This window comes from Crinia signifera, chromosome 6 (assembly GCF_055691185.1).
Source record: "Crinia signifera chromosome 6, ASM5569118v1, whole genome shotgun sequence".
NCBI lineage: Eukaryota > Metazoa > Chordata > Amphibia > Anura > Myobatrachidae > Crinia > Crinia signifera.
The window spans coordinates 176,952,048-176,970,556 of record NC_139222.1 but is presented as its reverse complement, the minus strand read 5'-3'; the positions used below and the strand labels follow the sequence as shown (position 1 = coordinate 176,970,556).

At 44.5% G+C, this 18,509-nt stretch overlaps 1 protein-coding gene across 6 annotated transcripts in view; it reads left to right on the top strand.

The window, feature by feature from the left end:
* The window catches only part of RGS9 (regulator of G protein signaling 9), a 139,230-nt gene that overhangs the window by 100,752 nt on the left and 19,969 nt on the right, over positions 1 to 18,509 (top strand). For all 6 annotated transcript variants that reach the window (XR_014444547.1, XM_083148212.1, XM_083148213.1 and 3 more), the window contains 5 exons: positions 3,363 to 3,476; positions 6,356 to 6,471; positions 7,647 to 7,734; positions 9,002 to 9,140; positions 9,223 to 9,305. Coding sequence is in view for 5 of the 6 variants with exons in the window: in XM_083148212.1 (XP_083004338.1) it covers positions 3,363 to 3,476; positions 6,356 to 6,471; positions 7,647 to 7,734; positions 9,002 to 9,140; positions 9,223 to 9,305 (540 nt within the window). In the remaining variant the exon portion in view is untranslated. The remainder of the gene's footprint in view (positions 1 to 3,362; positions 3,477 to 6,355; positions 6,472 to 7,646; positions 7,735 to 9,001; positions 9,141 to 9,222; positions 9,306 to 18,509) is intronic.

Genomic DNA, 18,509 nt, shown 5'->3' with positions numbered 1-18,509 from the left:
GGCGTGGGAAAAGAAAAATTCCAAAAACCATTCAAAAGAATCAGTGCCTACTGATTGGCTGAGAGAGCTCTCTCAGCCAATCAACAGAACCCATTCTTTTGATTTTCTTTTTTTTTCATCAAATCTCCTTCCCAGCTGCCCGCTGTTCAGAGGTTAGACCTGCGGATAGGTGTGTGACAGTGCTGGCACACACCTACGGAGGGAATCAGACATGATACATTGTGGGTGCTAACCTCTGACTGGTCTGATGTGCACAGGACTGCTCATTGGATTGTATATACATATGTGATTTGGGCCAATTTTGCCAGATTTCTCAGCCCAATCTGATAGAATCGGGCCCAAATCGCACATGTTACATCTGACCCACCTGCAATGCAGCATAGTTTTGCCCAGTTGCTTGCTTTTTTAGAGGGGTTTGCTTGCCATTCAGTATCAGACTATCCAGCTCTCTCCCTGACACTGTGTACACGAATTTGCAGCCGTGTACACTGATTGCACGGCTGCATATTCACACAGAAATCTATTATCGATTCACTGTGCATGTGTATGGTTCACAGTACGCAGTGAACTCCTGAAACTCTTTCTGTTCACTGGCTGCTGGCATGTTGATTGACAGGAAGTCATGTGGGGGGAGGGTCTGTGACATCAGTATCAGGCCTGTATTCACCGCAGCCGCAGAGTAAGTCCTGCGATACTCAGTGAGTGCATTGAGTTGTGGCCAGTGTAGAAATCATTAGATGGCGAGCCTGTTGCGATGGGTTTTGGACATTTTTGCTCCGGTGCAAACGGATGTGCAGCCATACACATCCATACGCACATCGTACACATTCATTTGCAAGACAGGTTTTCACTGGTGCGGGGTGGAGGCTAAACTGATCGATGGCCGTGAAAATGCATGGCTGTGCGATCAGGCCCACTGTGTGAGTTGTCTTGCCCTGTGTGTGTTGTGATTGTCCTGCTCTCTACCAAACAGTTGTGTCTTTTTTCTTTGTGTGTGACTATCCTTCCCTCCCTCTGCTGTACAATGTATAAATTGTCTCTTTTGCATGTTTGTGACTATTCTGCCCTTTCCCTATTACATTGTGCGTGTTGTCTTTTTCCTGTGTGTGATTATCCTATCCTATCCCAGATGCCAAGCACAGCAGCGTACTGTTTCTGCATGTCCATCTATCCTGGGTACCAGCAATCTTTGTGTGTTGCACTGTTATACCCTTCAAGAGGTGTCCTTATTCTGTATGACAGAGCTCAGGAACTGTGCTAGGGTGCGAGCTAGGGAAGCTGGGACTGTGACTGCACAGCATTGTACAACACCCAAGTGTAATCAAGATTCCTGGGAGAATTATCAGTGCTCACAACATATGCACTATCCCTATATTATAATATATACAAAGTATCACTGACAGGAAATGCTTAAGCTTCCATTTTAGAATTTAGAGGCTGATTCAGGTTGATACAACCCGAATTATGCGGGTCATTCAGAATTGTTCGGATGGGGCTCCTTTTGTGAGCATGTGCAGGTCCACTGTGCAAAAGGTTGCTGCGATTTGCTACGACGTCAACCACCCTAAACGGTCTTTGTCCCACTGCCTGCAAAATATAAGTCAGTCTCCACTGACTTATATTTGTGAAGGCAGGGGAGATCCCCTGCTGTAGGCACATGCGAGGGTATTTGTCTTTGTGACATATCCCCTCGCATGTTTGCGAGGGAAACGGCGTGTGTGTGTGTGTGTGGGGGGGGGTTGTGTATTCGCTGGTGCTGTGGTACAATGACTCAGTAAAGTGCAGGATTCACAGCTTACTTAGTCAATCAGAATCAGGGCCTATGCCTGATGGTGCTGCCCAGGACAGGTGTCCTCGTATCACAGTGCAGAACAATCAATTGGTGTGACCGGCAGGTAGAGGCATTCACAGGAAGGGGACGGAGGATATCACAAGAGCGAGTGCAGCAATTTTGCTCGTCATACACAACTACCTCACCGGGTCCCATCACTCTCTATATTACTCTGGTACACATCTTCCAATGTGTACCCAGCTTAATTCTGCCTTCTGGCCTGAGGTGCATTTAATGCTGATGTCCACGATTTTTGAAAAGTTTTTTTTCCTACTGTGTGTGCACATAAATCACCAAAATCAGGACTGGGCATGTATTACACTGTGTGCATGCACAGACTAGCAATGGCACTTGATATATGTAATGTTTGAAATACATTGGGCATTCATGGGCGTTGACTAGGAGGTGGCTGTGCTAATGCATGTATATGAGCCAACTCATGGTCATGTTATGGGAGTATGGCAGAAGTGGTTGCAACCAGTGTTCCCTCTAAGCTGTGCGCACGTGCGCGCGCACACAACTCGACGAGCGTGCGCACAGACATTACAACAGAGCGCACAAAGCAGCAGTGGTCCCTTTTTGCAGTTGTGGATTTAATTCATGTGTGTTTCACCCATTAACTACATTGTGTGCTGTGTTTTGAATGTTTAAATGTTTAATATCATTTTGAAGTAAAGTTAACACAAATACTGAACGTCGTTTTCCAGTTTTATATATGTGACGCACAAAATTTTTAATTTCCTTCCAAAGTTGCACAGCCAAAATCTTTTGCCGCACACAGCCTTGGTAAAATTAGAGGGAACATTGGTTGCAACGTATAGTCAGTCACAATGACGGCCATACAGAGAATCTGCAGCTAACATGGGGCTAGTGGTGTGACCGATGGTTCCGTCTAAAGATGAACCAAACTGTGTTTCAGTGTCTAAAGACTCTCAAGTGGTACTGAAAACCAAAGAAGGGTGTACGGCCATGCAGCACCAATGTGACTAACATTTAGTGTGTATAGACTAGGGTAGTGTGTCAGATGTGGTATAAATACACTAACGTACTGTAGATTAGGTGTGTTCAAAATTACATTAATAAAATAATCTCTTTTGTGTGCGCTGGAAGAACATCAATTGCTTTTTGATAATAATAAACAAAATAAATAAATCTATAAACTATATATATATATATATATATATATATATATATATGTATATATGTATATATATATATACCCGGCGTCCGTGCGGCATTTCAAAGATACTTTTCTCAGGCTGGTAAGACCATATTTATTACATGTTTACTTTGGTGCAGGCAACTAGCTGAACTACATTGGAGGAGGCAGTGCCGAGCTACGCTGTGTGTATATATATATATATATATATATATATATATGTCAATAGTGCATTATGTAAGTCAACCATTTCAGTTGTAAACATTTAGTTTAGCAGCACCGATGAATTGCTAACTAATTTGATTTACATACATATACTGAAGATGGGACATTTCTGCTATCTCCTCTGACCACTCTCCCAACTTCTTGCAGGATGCTGAAATACACCGAGCAGTACTACTCTCATGATCCCATAATGTCTGGGTGCCTACCCAGTAACCCGTGGATTACGGATGATGCAATGTTCTGGGAGCTTAATGCAAAATTGTGAGTTGCCAATCTCCTAAAGCTAATGAATAAAAATATCTGTAGAGCTTTTCTATTTATATTCGTCACACTAATTTGTATATTACTATAAATAGTGTTAAATAAGTAAATGTATCTTATGTCTAATATTCCTTATATCAAGGTTTCGTTATCCAATCAGGTAGACAATGAGGATGAAATTATTACACGGTGGTCGCCCATATTATCTCAGAATGTTAGTCTGTAAATACTCTTTTATTGTTATGTCCATAGCTACTTTCAATTTAGCATACTGATTTTGTAAAGCTTCTAAAACTAGGGTGAGGTTGCCCATAGCAACCAATTATATTCTAGTTATCCTTTCTCTATTGCAGTGGTTCCCAAATTCGGTCCTCAGGTTCACGTTTCCCAGGCCATCAGACAGGTGCACTCATTACTGATCCACAGGTGGAGCTAATTATTTTACTTGATTCTATAATGAGGTTTGACCTTGAGAACCTGTGCTCTATTGTATTATAGAAAAAAATAGACAGAATCTGATTGGTTGTTATGGGCAAAATCATTTTTTTTTAACACTTTCAGGTCCAATATCTAGTCAGGCTCAACAGCCCTAGCGCTAGTAGCAGATACAGTGGTGAGCCACTTTAAAATAAGAACATTAACATCGTTTAGCCTTCAATGTAGACCATTTTTTAATTTAAAAAAAAATGTAAACAATAAAACCAGACTGAATTTAAAAAAAAAAAACTATTTGGACTGCAAAAGGTTAAAGAAACTTTAGTAATTCTACCAAAGGTCTCTTTTTTGGGAATATGTGCTTCCTACAGTATATGCTGTAGTCATGTTCCTGTACATATGCATGCATCATTTCATTGTCAAAGCAGGGTATTAGCGCTAGGGGCTGGTTGTGGTGTGCCGTGTACAGAGGCTGCCCTGTGGTTGAGGGGTGGCGCCCTCAATACAAACAAGACAAATTTATAAATATAAATACTGATGAATGAAGGATAGGGATATTCCCATTGGTGTGTGTGCACAAAATGATGACCATAATCTGTATGGGTGCACAAAGATATCATAGAACCTCAAATAATTATTATGCTGTGACAAGTGGAGTGGTTTGAGGTGTAGGATAGAGAGGTCATATGATGATAATACAGAGTTTTTTGCGCAGGGTACTCCCTAATCATATCTTTACGTCTATATCCATATCCAAGGTACATGTGAAGTTATGTAGCAGGGTATATACAATGCTGATAGAGTACAGGTATGGAGTTTGTCTTGTTTTGTCACACCACCCCCAGTGTGTATACCGGTATTAGTATAACTTGTTTTATCATTGCATAAATTTTTTCCTACATGTATTATATTAATTGATAAAACAAATATATTCTCTATATTTTTTAAAACCAACTCAGGTGCAAAGAGTGTTTTTTTGTTAGTAGAATATATGTGAGATTGCGCAGAGTATACCCCTTTTTCCTGTCTAGATTGTAGATTGCTCTGATCACAGCGGCTGCGTCCTCTCCGGTATCCGGGATGATGGCCGGGCTGTATGGACGCTCTGCCAATGTGGCCAAGGTGGGAATGGGACGTTAGCAATTGCTGGGTGTTGGTACGTCTCTCCAGTCCTCAGTCCTCAGTATTGGGGAATAACAGAGTCCTCAAAAACGCGTTTCGCCGCACTCAGGGCGGCTTTTTCATTTCTGAATTGAAATAGCTGCCCTGAGCGCGGTGAAACGCGTTTTTGAGGACTCCTGTCAGCGTGATGGCATCCTTATAACATGTTTCGGAAAATACAGTAGTTCCTTCTTCAGATGTGGATCCATATCTGAAGAAGAAACTACTGTATTTTCCGAAACCTGTTATGAGGATGCCATCACGCTGACGGGAGGACTCTGTTAACCCGGGACTTTACCATCTGAGCACCTAGCCCACCGCACCACCTTGGAATGGTGAGATAAAGACACAGATTACCCCCTGTCATCCTGTATTCCTGTATATATACATTTATTTGCATTCATTTTATATACTGCACTTGCACTTTGTGTGTATATTTTATTGTTTTCATGTGAATCAATTAGTTTATTCTGGATAACATATTCTCCATTGTGGGTCCAGATTCTTCAAACCATATCCACTGTGTGTTATATGCGCCATTTCTGTTGACCTGTCTTCCACAATTTTTACCCTTCAAAGAGTGGGTGTTTTTGCTCTTTATTTGGCCAACAGAGGGCTGCTAATAACAACACAGTAAAAATAGTGCGCACGGATACCGCCTATTTCCCCATAAATTTGCTACTGCAACTCCACAACTGACATGTTTACACGCTGTGTATGCAGAGAAGCAGCAGTCAGTAATCGATGACTATTTGACTGGCCGCAGAATAGCACACATAGCAGGCAATTCTCTTCCATGCTGGTTTCCATGGAACTGTGAGCAGGCCCCTACCTCACTGTAACCTCGTTGCAGAAGTCATCACAAAATTGATGGGAAACACAGAGTGCGCTGAACTTGTTACTTTATCTTTTTTTTATTTAAATGTCATACTTTTATACACTATATACAGTGCTATTTTTCAGCAGGAACCAGCAGGAACTCAGTTCCTGAACCTCTAATTAAATATGACATCATCAGTAACTGAGAATGTACTTTTCATAAGATAAGTTTTATTCTAAAGTCACCTGTGAGTGCCTTTGTTTCTAAGTACAATATATACATCTACCTCTTCCTTCCTCTCTCTATTATATATATATTTTTTTTAATTTAATTGATCCGCCCCCAGACCTGGAGTTCCTGCGCCTATTTTTCCAGAAAAATAGTACTGACTATTACAGTTTTTGCTTCATATTTTCAAACCTATTCATTGTGTGAGCCTGAAATCTCCCTCCATAATTTTTAGAGTGGAAACCCCTACAAAGCTGCGAGTTGAGCGCTGGGCATTTAATTTCAGTGAACTGATTCGGGACCCCAAAGGAAGACAAAGTTTTCAGCTGTTCCTCAAGAAAGAATTTAGCGGTAGGTAATGTGGATATTGTGTCAGGTGACTGAGAAGGCGCTGATCTGACTTGTCCGGGCTATTTATAAACTTCAGGGGTAGATGTATTAAGCCTTGGCGAATGATACAGTATAGAGAGCCAATCAGCCAATCAGCTCCTAACGGCCAGGTTACAGGTTGTTTTTGAAAAGTGGCAGAAGTTAATTTGTTGACAGTTTATCTCTCTATTATTATTGTCCTTTATTTATTTGGCACCACAAGGGATCCGCAGTGGCAAATTACAGAGTACATTAATGAATAAGCAAAACAGTGACTTACAGTTGAATACAATAGAGGACAAGTACAGAGTACATACACATAGCTCCATCAGCAGAGGACACTGGAATAAGGCCCTGGTTCTGATCTGCTCGGTAAACTGCAAAGCTCACAGCTTACCAAGCAGTTGTTGTGCCTCCCCCCCCCCCTCCCTCTGCCGCCATATCCCCTAGCAACTATTCAATGGGATGTGTTATGAAAACAAATCCCTTCGCATTTCCCCGCTGCTGGAGAAATCATTCGGTGGTCATTGATTTCTCCAGGGCTTGCAAATATAAGTCAGTGGAGACTGACTGATATTTGCGGGCTCTGGACCGAAGATAGGCTGGGTGGCTGACGTCACATGACCCCCAGCACTCCGCATTACTCCCGCATTTACAGTACATGGGAATGCCCAGCTTTTGAATGGGAACTCCCATGAAACGCTGGGCGTTCCCATGGCAGAGCGCTGCCACCGCTCTTATCCGCCTCATCTGCCCCCCTGAGTGAGTGCAACTCTGACAGTGCAGGTCAGCGAGGGCGCTTGCAAAGAAGTCATACACATGCGCATAACTGTTATGCGCAGGGCACAACCATCAGTCCCCTGTGCGAACGTACGGGGGACCAAATGGATTAGAATTAGGGCCTAAGTATCAGGCAAAAAGCCCATGTAGGATTTGGTGCTATCAAAGATGGTTTAAAAAAGCACATTAGGGAAGAGGGCCCTGCTCATGAGAGCTTACATTCTAAAGGGCAATCATTAATTAGCATCAACCATTTTTTGGCCGATAAAAACAGCCTGATAGCCACCGACAAACCTATAAGCAGCAGTAAATTACAGCTGCTAATAGGATACCCCCTTAGTATATCTGCCCCTAATTCTTTTATCTTTCTTTACTAGGGGAGAACATGAGTTTTTGGGAGGCCTGTGAAGATCTGAAATACGGAGACCAGTCAAAGGTGAAGGAGAAAGCAGAGGAGATTTACAAGTGAGTGTAACCCAGATGGTAAGGTCTGAGGTCTGTTTTACCATCTGTGCCAGCAGTGTGTACTATGGTCCCTACCTCAAAAAAAAAGCATACATAATACAGGTTCTGGAATAGTATTACTGATACCCCTTCTACTGAATGTTTGAAATGTAAAGAATAAAGAAAGACTGGAATTCGAGCACTTGTCAGAGAGCAGACAGTGAGTACTTACTGCTGTATGGTACTAGTATACAAGTACTTTTCTTAATAAAAGATTTGGATTGTAGTAAGATACATTAAAGAAAACCACCAAAATGATTAATAGACTGGCGAAGAAAAATAAATTAGAGATGGATCTATTTTAAGTAGATTCCACCATATAATTGAATTATGTTGCCATTGGTTGGTACTTGTTGCTTTTTCTACTGTTGTACGGGTTAGATGGTGAAAAATATATTTTTATGATACATTCAGTTGCTATTATGTATGTAGAGAAATATGGTGCAAGCATCACTATTGCCGCAGACAGTCTACTTAGACAAAAGTCTACCCTTAAAGTCCATGTTCCTCATTCTTGCATTTAGGATGCAAATGTCTATGCAGTAGCTAATGGGCATCTCCTTTTATTTCAGGGTGGTAGCAGTTCTGCAGCCTAGTAAATCTTAGTTGCTAAAGCACATGTGTGCAAGCATGAACTAGGCCTCTTGTCGCTAGATTTATTGTGTTGACCATACAGTAAGTATTGCCGTGGTACTCCACCTAGGGTATTAGTAACCACAGCTGTACTCACTGTCCTGTAATGATGGTATAGGGCATGCAGGTGGTATAGACACCTACACATACTGTAGGTAGAGCAGCATCCTATTCAGCGTCATGCATCACAGTAGGACCCTTATAGCAAAAAGAGATCTATTCCTGTATCCATGTATAATAAAACATATGTAAGCTATAGCTTTATTGTTCATTTTCAATTATTCATGATTGTATGCTGTTAGAAATATATACAGTATGTACAACTCATTGTATTACTGTGTCATTTTTTTAAATTTTCTGTATATCCATGTATTACCTATCACTGGGCTGCCTGGAGGTACACAGTTGGTAAATGATTGATAATCACTGGCATATCGGGAAGTTCTTCTCAGTGTGTGACCCCTACAATTCCACCCCTGGCCAGAAATGTGTTCATTACAACATTAGAAATCATCCCCTGCTTGGATTCCTGTTTGACACGACATTGATGCCTCAATGTATTATACTTTTATACATTAACTTTCTAATGTTCTAGGCTCTTTCTGGCTCCAGGTGCCAGGCGCTGGATTAATATTGATGGCAAAACCATGGATATCACAGTGAAAGGACTGAAGCACCCTCACCGCTATGTGTTAGATGCTGCTCAAACCCACATCTATATGTTGATGAAAAAGGTTTGGCGTTATTATATGCAAGACACTCATGTATGCCAATAACCCAGTGCAGTTTCTACCATGTTCTCATTTCTATCAGTAGGATTCATATGCCAGGTACTTAAAATCCCCCATCTACAAGGAGATGCTGAACAAGGCTGTCATGCCACAGGAGACCAAGAAAAGGCAAGTGTAGTTGTGTGTGATTCCACAGATAACATGATAAGAAATCCTGCACGGTGCTGTAATTGGCAGTTAGAGCACAGCTGATAGGCATTATGTTGCCAATACTCAAGATACTGTAGTAGACCTTTTGTTTAGAGAATGCTGGATAAAAGTCTTATTGAAATGTGGCCTTTCAGAAAATAAGCATGGTGAGTAAAGGGGCCTACACATGTGGAGATGTTCTGAGCGGTGCTGTGTTAGCGCTGTGTGCTGAGCGATTGGTCAGGGCCAGTGTTCTCCTGTGAGAACACTGGCCCTGCTCGGCGATTAAGTAGATTTATCCAGCATGCTAGATAGTAATTGACGGCGATAGCTATGGCCTCTACACACGGAGCGATGTGGGAGCATTTTCTAAGCGATCTAGTGAGATCGGTTAAAAAATGCCCTGAAATCATCCTGTGTGTAGGTCCCATCGGAGTTTTGGCTGCAGCACAGTTCAATATTTAAATAGGGGAGCTATACCAACTGCCATTGTGTCGTGACTGATGTTTGGCAGCATTTTGGGTTGCAGTTGGAGTTGCTCCCCTATTTGAATTTTGGACTGCGCTGCAGCGCCACCTCTTGGAGCTGTTACTGAGGCAAAATAACGCACTGGTGTTTGTCATGCAAAATCGTGCTAAGCTCTGTGCGATTCGCATGCATGCTTTGACATTACACACACTGCTGACGGGGAATTACATTGAAAAATAACAACAAACAAATGAAAGTTGTTAAATCCAATTCTTCTGTTTCCTCTTGATTCACTAATGAGGCCCACAGATGGGGTGATTTCAGGGCATTTTCTAAGCGATCTGATTAGATCACTTAGAAAATGTCCCTACATCACTCCGTGTGTAGGGGCCATAGCTATAGGGATGTGCGGCCTGCACGTCGCTCTCGCACATCAAATAATATCCTGCACTCAGGATAAATCTAGTGAGATCGCCAGTCAGGTCTAGTGATCTCACCTGACAAAAAGACCTTTAAGCCCCGTACACACGGGGGAGATATATTGCTCAGCCATATATTGCTAGCAATATATGGCTGAGTAATATATTGCTCAGTTTCTCCTTTTCATCAGCGACCAGAGATGGTCGCTGATGAAAGGGAACCTCTGCCGACCGGTGCCGCAGAGGTAATCAGCTGGTCGCAGGAGCAAGCTCCTGCGACCAGCGATTAGAATGGGGCTGAAAACGGGAGCGCGCACCCGGCGATTTATAACCGGGGCACACTCCCATCACTGGCAATATGGTCACCAGCGACCATATTTCCAGCGATTTCAGCCCCTATCGCCCCCGTGTGTACACAGCTTCACACTGCAAAAGCAGTGTGATTTAGAAGTGTAAATGATTGCCGAGGCATATATAGTGTGGTCCTGGCCACACCCCGGTCATACCTACATGGAATTTGCAAAACAAAGTTGGTAAACTGAAATTCTAATGAAAGGACACCTTAATGCTTCACTATACAATGACATTGTGGAGAACCGGATGCATCCAGCTTTGGCAATCATCATGACCATTCCCCAGCTTTTTCCCCCCTGTATTTCTGCAACCTGGACCGGCTGAATGAGTGGGTCGGTTATAGCCGGGAGAAGCATCGCACGGCTCTGTGCGATGCTTCATGATCGTACGTATTTGGCAGCCAAATACGAATCCAAGGAATACAGCAGCTTTGTAAATTTGCTGTATTCTCCATTCGTATTTTCGGTCGTACCCTTTTGTAAACGGGATCGGCCACAATCGACCTTCTTAGTGAATTTCAGAGAGTTATAAACTGGGAGGGGATTTATTTTTCAAATATGGGTTTATGAATTTTGAATGGATCTTAAGGCTCATTACTAATGTTGTACTTATTTATTTGTTTCAGTAGTGTAACTGTAAATAATTGCTATGTTCAATACCTTACTATGGTAGCATATAGGGCCCAATTCAGACCTGTTCGCTAGGCTGAGTATACTCCTGGCTTAGCGGAACAGGTAAGTGTTGCCCCCCCCCCCTCCTCCCATGCAGCTGAAGGGGAGAGAAATCATTCGATGGTCGCTGACCATCAAAGGATTTCTCTCCCCTTCCGTAATAAAAGTCAGTCTAAACTGACTTTTATTTAAGCCGCTGATTACCAAATTTGGAGCAGGCGCTGGCATCATGTGACGTCAGCCGCACACCCCGAGCAGGCAATGCCACACCTGCGTTCCTGGGGGACCACCCAAGGTTTTTATGGGGACGCCCATAAAAAGCTGTGCGTTCTCCTGCTCCTGCCTGCCGTCTCTGGAACGAACGGTCCGGCGAGTGTGAAACTCGTCAAAACTGCTTGCTCCTGGGGTTTGCACATGCGCATAAAAGCGTATGCACAAACCTCAAACATCGGGGAGGGGCCTAATTTGTCCCACTACGAGTAGGTCTGAATTGGCCCCATCATTTGCAGCATTATACAAAAAATAATTTAATTTAAAAAAAAAATCAATCTATTTTCGACTGTGCAGTGACACATTTCCTTGGCAGTGCTTCCACCGAGTGGTTGTATTTGTGTATTACACATTTCATTACAGGGTACATACAATACGGTATGTGCACATTTTGTAGGAATTACCCCATAGCTTTATTTATATATTTATTAACAGTTTCTTATATAGAGCAGCATATTCCGTTGCGCTTTACATAGGGGTTGATGTATTCTAGATTAAAATAAAGAAGACATAAAACTGACACAATGGGCTCGGCGTTTACCTGCTCGCTGAGCTGAATTGGCCTCTATTTGTGCTATACAGTGTCATGTTCTAGCAGCTCATTGCCCACTATACAGTGCAGATCCATGTCCAGCATTCAGCAGTGCTGCATATTATAACATTATGCCCACTATAAAGCATAGCTCCATATACTAGCCCCAGATCAACTAAATAGGATAGATCCATTTATAACATACTGCACAGATCCATGTCCCAGGCCCATGTATAACATACAGCACAGATCCATGTCCCAGGCCCATGTCTAACATACAGCACAGATCCATGTCCCAGGCCCATGTATAACATACCGCACAGATCCATGTCCCAGGCCCATGTATAACATACCGCACAGATCCATGTCCCAGGCCCATGTATAACATACCGCACAGATCCATGTCCCAGGCCCATGTATAACATACCGCACAGATCCATGTCCCAGGCCCATGTATAACATACCGCACAGATCCATGTCCCAGGCCATGTATAACATACCGCACAGATCCATGTCCCAGGACCATGTATAACATACCGCACAGATCCATGTCCCAGGCCCATGTATAACATACTGCACAGATCTTGTTCTAGCCCCAGGACTACAGTGCAAATTTCGATCCCCATGTCTATCTTACACAGTGTTTCTTTATCTGAAGTCTATAGGTGGCCATACACCTGTAAAATTTTGGCCCTTTTTTACCTGATTTTGACGCATTGGGACGATAAAGTGTCAAATCCTATGTCATTTACTTAGATTCCGATCTGATGCACGGTCACTGCTGTACCAAGGATTCATCGTATCCTGGGGCAATGAATGGGATTGCATGTGATACATTGTTTGCAAAATTACTGCATACCAGCAGCTCCCCATCGGAGAGTTGCCAAGGTTTCACATACTAGGCTGCATATGATACATACTGTAGGCCTTATGTCCATTATACACTGCACATTGGCACAAAATATTGATCTACTCTATACAGTGTACATGCATCTGCATGCTAGACAGACAGCTAGGACAGTTCTTTAGTTTGGACAAGAAGTAAGGACATGGATTTGCGATGTAATGTGTATATGGGGCTAGGATATGGACCTGTGTCTGTTAAATAACACTGCTCCATATCCAAGCTCCATGCCCACCATACAATACAGCACACATCCAAATCCTATCACCATGTTAAGTATACAGTACACATCACTCACAGTCCCCTCTTAGCATTAGTGTTTGCGGTTCGGAGCAGTGATGACAGTGTCCATTTTACAAAACTGGGGTGCGTACTAAATCATAATCAGGCCCATAGTACAGACCTATGTGTTGGAGATAGCCACCACATCGTACTGTTGCATATCCCAAAGAGGTATCGACAACAGAGTCTCTCCATGTTCACTGTACAGTATATGGATTGTGGGTAGTTTCCTTCCCACTAAGGCCCTATTGGTGTGACGTTTGTATGCCAACTTGTGTTTGTGCAAGTTTCCTCCACGTACTGTACTCTGATTTCCTCCCACATTTCAAAAATGTAAATCCTTGTGCAATATATAGTATTGTTCTGTATGTATGTATAGTGTCCACCAGGGCCGGACTGGGACCAGAAATCGGCCCTGGCATTTATAGCACACAGGCCCATGTGCAGCAGGCGGGACCCTTGCGCGGCGACGCCGCGCAGCGAAAAGGGGGCATGGCCTCATGGAAAGGAGGCGTGGCATCGCAAAAGGAGGCATTATGTAAATGTATAATGTTTTTACCAATGTAACTTTAAAATCCAAACTCGTGGTCATACACAGGAATATCACTGCAGCTGTCAATGTATAAATGCCAGACCTCGGTGCACAACAATGAGTCTGCGGACATAACTGTCCCATATGGAGGACTGTCCCGATTTCAGGAGACTGTCAGGATGATCGGGCAGATGTGAACAGCAAAGCTGAGCATATTTAGGAAAGGTGAGCATGGTTGGGTAGCCTGGCACTTAAGAAGCGCCTAGGCACGCCATATGTGGGAATTTCCTCAATGTAAAAAGAAGTAAGGTAAAAACCCCAAAACACTACTCCCAGTCCATCCTTTGGTCTTCTGTTATTCATTACAGACATTGGGGCGTATTCAATGAGCCTGATTCGCCATGTTTTTATGGCGAATTTGTGCTGTTTGGCGAATTTCTGACTAAAACGGTAAATCACCCTATTCAATGACCACATGGCGAATACATTTCAAGGTTTTTTCGCCATGATTCACCGAGTAGCAATCGTTATCTTTTTATGGTGAAGTGGAATGTGAACTTTTAAAATAAAGTGTTTTGTTTTTTACATTTGGTGTAAAAAAATCAGGAATTTTATTCTGAGGAGGGGCATGCTATTTTTATTCATGTGCTGTAAGCACATGAATATATATTTATTTATATATTTATATATATTTATATATTTATATATATTTAATATATATAAATTATTTTTATTTTATTTTTACACAGCAGCCAGCAGGGGGCGCCGGAGCCGAGCCGCTCATTACATATTCATATATTCACTGCACCCGATCGTTACGATCGTGTGTAGTGAATATACGCTCCCCTGCTGGCACCCCCGGGGGGCAGCCTGTGCTGCCTGGCACCCGGGGAGCCCACCTAAACCCCCACAAACGTTCTGGGCTAGGCAGAGAGACTACCATCTCTCTGCCTGGCACCGTCCTCAGGCTCCCTGCGGCAATCGCCGCAGGAGCTCACATTCGCCTGTCAGGGGCAGCGAGCCCCTGACACGTTGAATACCGGAGCCCGCCGGCTCCTGAACGTGGCGAATGTGCAGCGAATCCTAAAAAGGATTCGCTGCACCTCGCAGGTATTCACATTGAATACCGCCCATTGTCAGGCCCTTTGGAATGCAGTTCTCACTACAGACTGCTCAGAGATGGTCCCCCCTAACCTCTTTTGTTTCCTTGCTTAGAAGTGGAGGCAATAGGGGTTATTCAAATCCATTCTGAATCATTTGGAATCTGGATGGCAGCGCTGGCGGGTCAGGTGCGGCCGCGTCATGAAAATGACATGCGGGGCGGGCAGCGCATAGTGACGGCTAGGAGGCAGCTGGGTGGGCGAGGGAACAGCCGCGTCATGACGCTGCAGCGTCATGGCATCAATATGCAAATGACCCAGGGGGGGCTATACAGCACAGAGGACTCGAGTCAGCGGGGCGGGCTTAGCTTTCTGCAGAAAAGCGGCCCACAGTCGGGCCCTGGTGTCCACCATACAGTGCTGAGCTATGTCCTAGGACATGTTCTCCCTACTAAACAAAACTATAGAGGAACCTATCGCCACTGTACAGCACAGAGCCATGTCCTAGCCAAAAACCAATACAGTTCAATCCATGTCTTAACTCCATCTCCTACATGCAAATTTATGTCTACCATAACAGAGCATATCCATATCTAGGTGCACTGTCCACTCATATTATTATTGCCTGCTGCAGCTACTTAATTCCTTCTCTTATCGAAGACAGGCGGTAGTGGTGCTGAGGATGGCTGTCCTGTGGATTATTGTCATTCCTGCTGTTTCTGTAGTTTAGTTATCCTAGAAATGGGACTTTAACAACAAGATTGTAACTTTCAGAAGAAAGTGGGTCTTGGTAAGGCTAAAAGACAATGAATATACAAGGAGGCAGGAAGAGGGATACATTTTAATCAGGAATTGGTACTGTAAATACACTTTCCATGTTATAGCTTTAAATTGTGACACTCACGAATTACATAGGATCTTTTGGTGCTTAAAATGTGGTGAAATGCAGTCACAAAACTTTTGTAATTAATTAGTGCCCCGGTTTAAATGGATAATATGGTAAGCCTCTGGGCGGTATTCAATGAGGCTGATTCGCCAGGTTTTTATGGCGATTTTGTGCTGTTAGGCTAATTTTTGACTAAAACGGTGAATCACCCTATTCAATGACCAGATGGCGAATACATTTTAAGGTTTTTTTCGCCATGATTCACCGAGTAGCAATCGCTATCTTTTTATGGTGAAGTGAAATGTGAACTTTTAAAATAAAGTGTTTTTCTCCTACCGCAGCAGGGGACACTGCAGTACTGACGTATGAGATAGAGTGGGTGCGTAGGAGGAGTCGGCACTTAAGTGAAAATTTCATCTGTGGCTGGCTCCTCCCCCCTCTATCTCCCTCCAGACACCAGTCTTAAAAAAGTGCCGGAGGAGTCGGTATCCTCGGCAAGGTCTCCACAGGAGACTAGGTTTTTATTTGTGTTTTCTTTTTCTTTTATCAGTTTTTAGTGACACAGGCATCCCTGGACAGGGTGCCTGCTTCGTGGGAGGCTCTGGAGGGTCTGGTCGGTACTGCGTGCAGCTACCCTCCAGTACCCAGCCACCGGAGCATCGGCTCCGGGGACCCGCCGCAGCTGCTTGCGGCTAGCGTTACGGGTCCACGGCAGCTTCCCCCTCATCCAGAGCTAGGAGGTGCGTTGCACCATACAGGGGGCGGCCAGAGGAGAGCGCGCTGGCCGGGCAGTATCGTCGCGGCATCAGCGCGACGATGACGTCATCAAACTCCGGCGGGCGCGGGAAGATGGCTTGTGGGAGGTACTTCTTCCGCGCGGACGCCATTGGGAGAGGTGACTGCTGCTACTGAGAGACTGCAGGCTGGTTCACTTTCCTGACAGTCGTCACTTCAGCGCTGTTCCTCCGTTTCTACAGGGGTACTGTAAGTAGCGGAGGTTTTGTACACACACACAAGCATTGGGAGGGTTTGTGGCTCCTCTCTCCCTGTTTGACACCCAGACTCTAGACTTTCTCTGTTGGGAGATTGGTTTCTAAGGGGTGTTTTTTCTGTGTGTGTGTGTTGGTGTGTGAGCCAGTGTGTCTCTATATATTTATATACTGGGTCACCTGTACAATTATGGCTGGGAAGGGTACTTCTTCCAAGGCAGCTGTGAAGCTGTATGCTTGTAAGAGCTGCAAGGGTCAATATACCCAGCACATGAAGGGTGTTTCACTCTGTGCTCCCTGCTATGATTTATCAAAGGCTGCTGCAGCTGTCCCTAAGACTCCTCAGTCTGTGGTGGATCCTATCCACAGTGTGTTAGCTAATCTTACTGCTGAATTGGTGGCCTCCAGGAAAGACAGGGAGCTGATGCAGACTCAGCTTTCTAGCATAGCTGCAGCAGAGCCTGTTTGGGCCAGGACACTTATTTCTTCTGTGGATTCTCTGTCCCAGTCGCTGGCTGGCACTTCACAGAGAATGCCTGCTTCACAGGTAGCTGCTAAGAGGAAGGCAGGAGTGTTCTTGGCTGTCCCTCATCATTCAGATGATGATGAGGGGTTAGAGGTTTTAGAGGATGGGGAGTATGTAGCTCCACAGGTTCAGGAGTCTCCTCAGGACTTTTTGGATGAAGAGGACGCTCAGGGAGTGGACGGCCTTATCAGGGCTGTTAGGACTACTTTAAACCTAGAGGAGTCTCGGGCTCCGCCTCAGGTTTCTATCTTTGGTCGGGTACAAAAGACGCCAGTGTATTTTCCAGACTCGGCTGAGCTGGATAACCCGCTGTTAGATATATGGAAGGTTCCGGATAAGAAATTTCAAATTTCCTCTCGTATTAAATCTCTCTATCCCTTCTCCCCTGAATCCAGGGAAAAATGGGAGGCTCCGCCATCACCAGATGTGTCCCTTTCTAGACTTTCTAAGAAGTCGACTCTGCCAGTGCCGGGGGCGGTCGGCTTAAAGGAGGCGCCAGATCGGCGGTTAGATACTACCTTAAAAACTATTTTCTCCACAGCGGGGGTTTTGTTGAGACCAGCGCTGGCCTCTGCCTGGGTGGCTCGGGCCATGGAGGTATGGGCTTCTCAGCTGGTGTCTGGTTTGGAGCAGGACAGTCCTAAGGAGGATTTATTGTCCTTGGCTGAGTTTATCAGGGATGCTTCTACTTATATAGGGGAAGCGTCTGCAGATGTGGCGTCTCTTGGAGCTAAGGTTTCGGCTTCAGCTGTGGTGGCCAGGAGGGCCGTTTGGTTGCGGCCGTGGCAGGCTGAGGCTGAAATTAAAAAGGCAGTCGAGGCTCTGCCTTTTTCAGGTGATGTATTGTTTGGTGCGGAACTGGACAAACTTATCGCCCAGGCTACGGGGGGTAAGTCTGCATTTTTACCTTCCGCAGCTCCGCCTCCCAAGCGCCAGTTTGTGGCGCCTTCCTTTCGGGCCTTTCGTGGTACATCAGGTTTCAGAGGTAAGACAAGAGGGGGCTTCTCTTCTTTCAGAGGCCGTAGAGGAAGAGGTGCCAGAGTGGCCCCTACTGCACCCGCCACTGCCCGCAGGCCAGATCCCAAGGCCACTGACAAGCCAGTGGCATGACGGTCTCGCAGCCCACGTGGGGGATTCCATTGTGGGCGCGCGTCTGTTGCAGTTTGCAGAAATCTGGAGATCCCATTGCAGCGATGCTTGGGCTCTGGACAGCATTTCCCAGGGATACAAACTGCAATTCGCGTCGACCC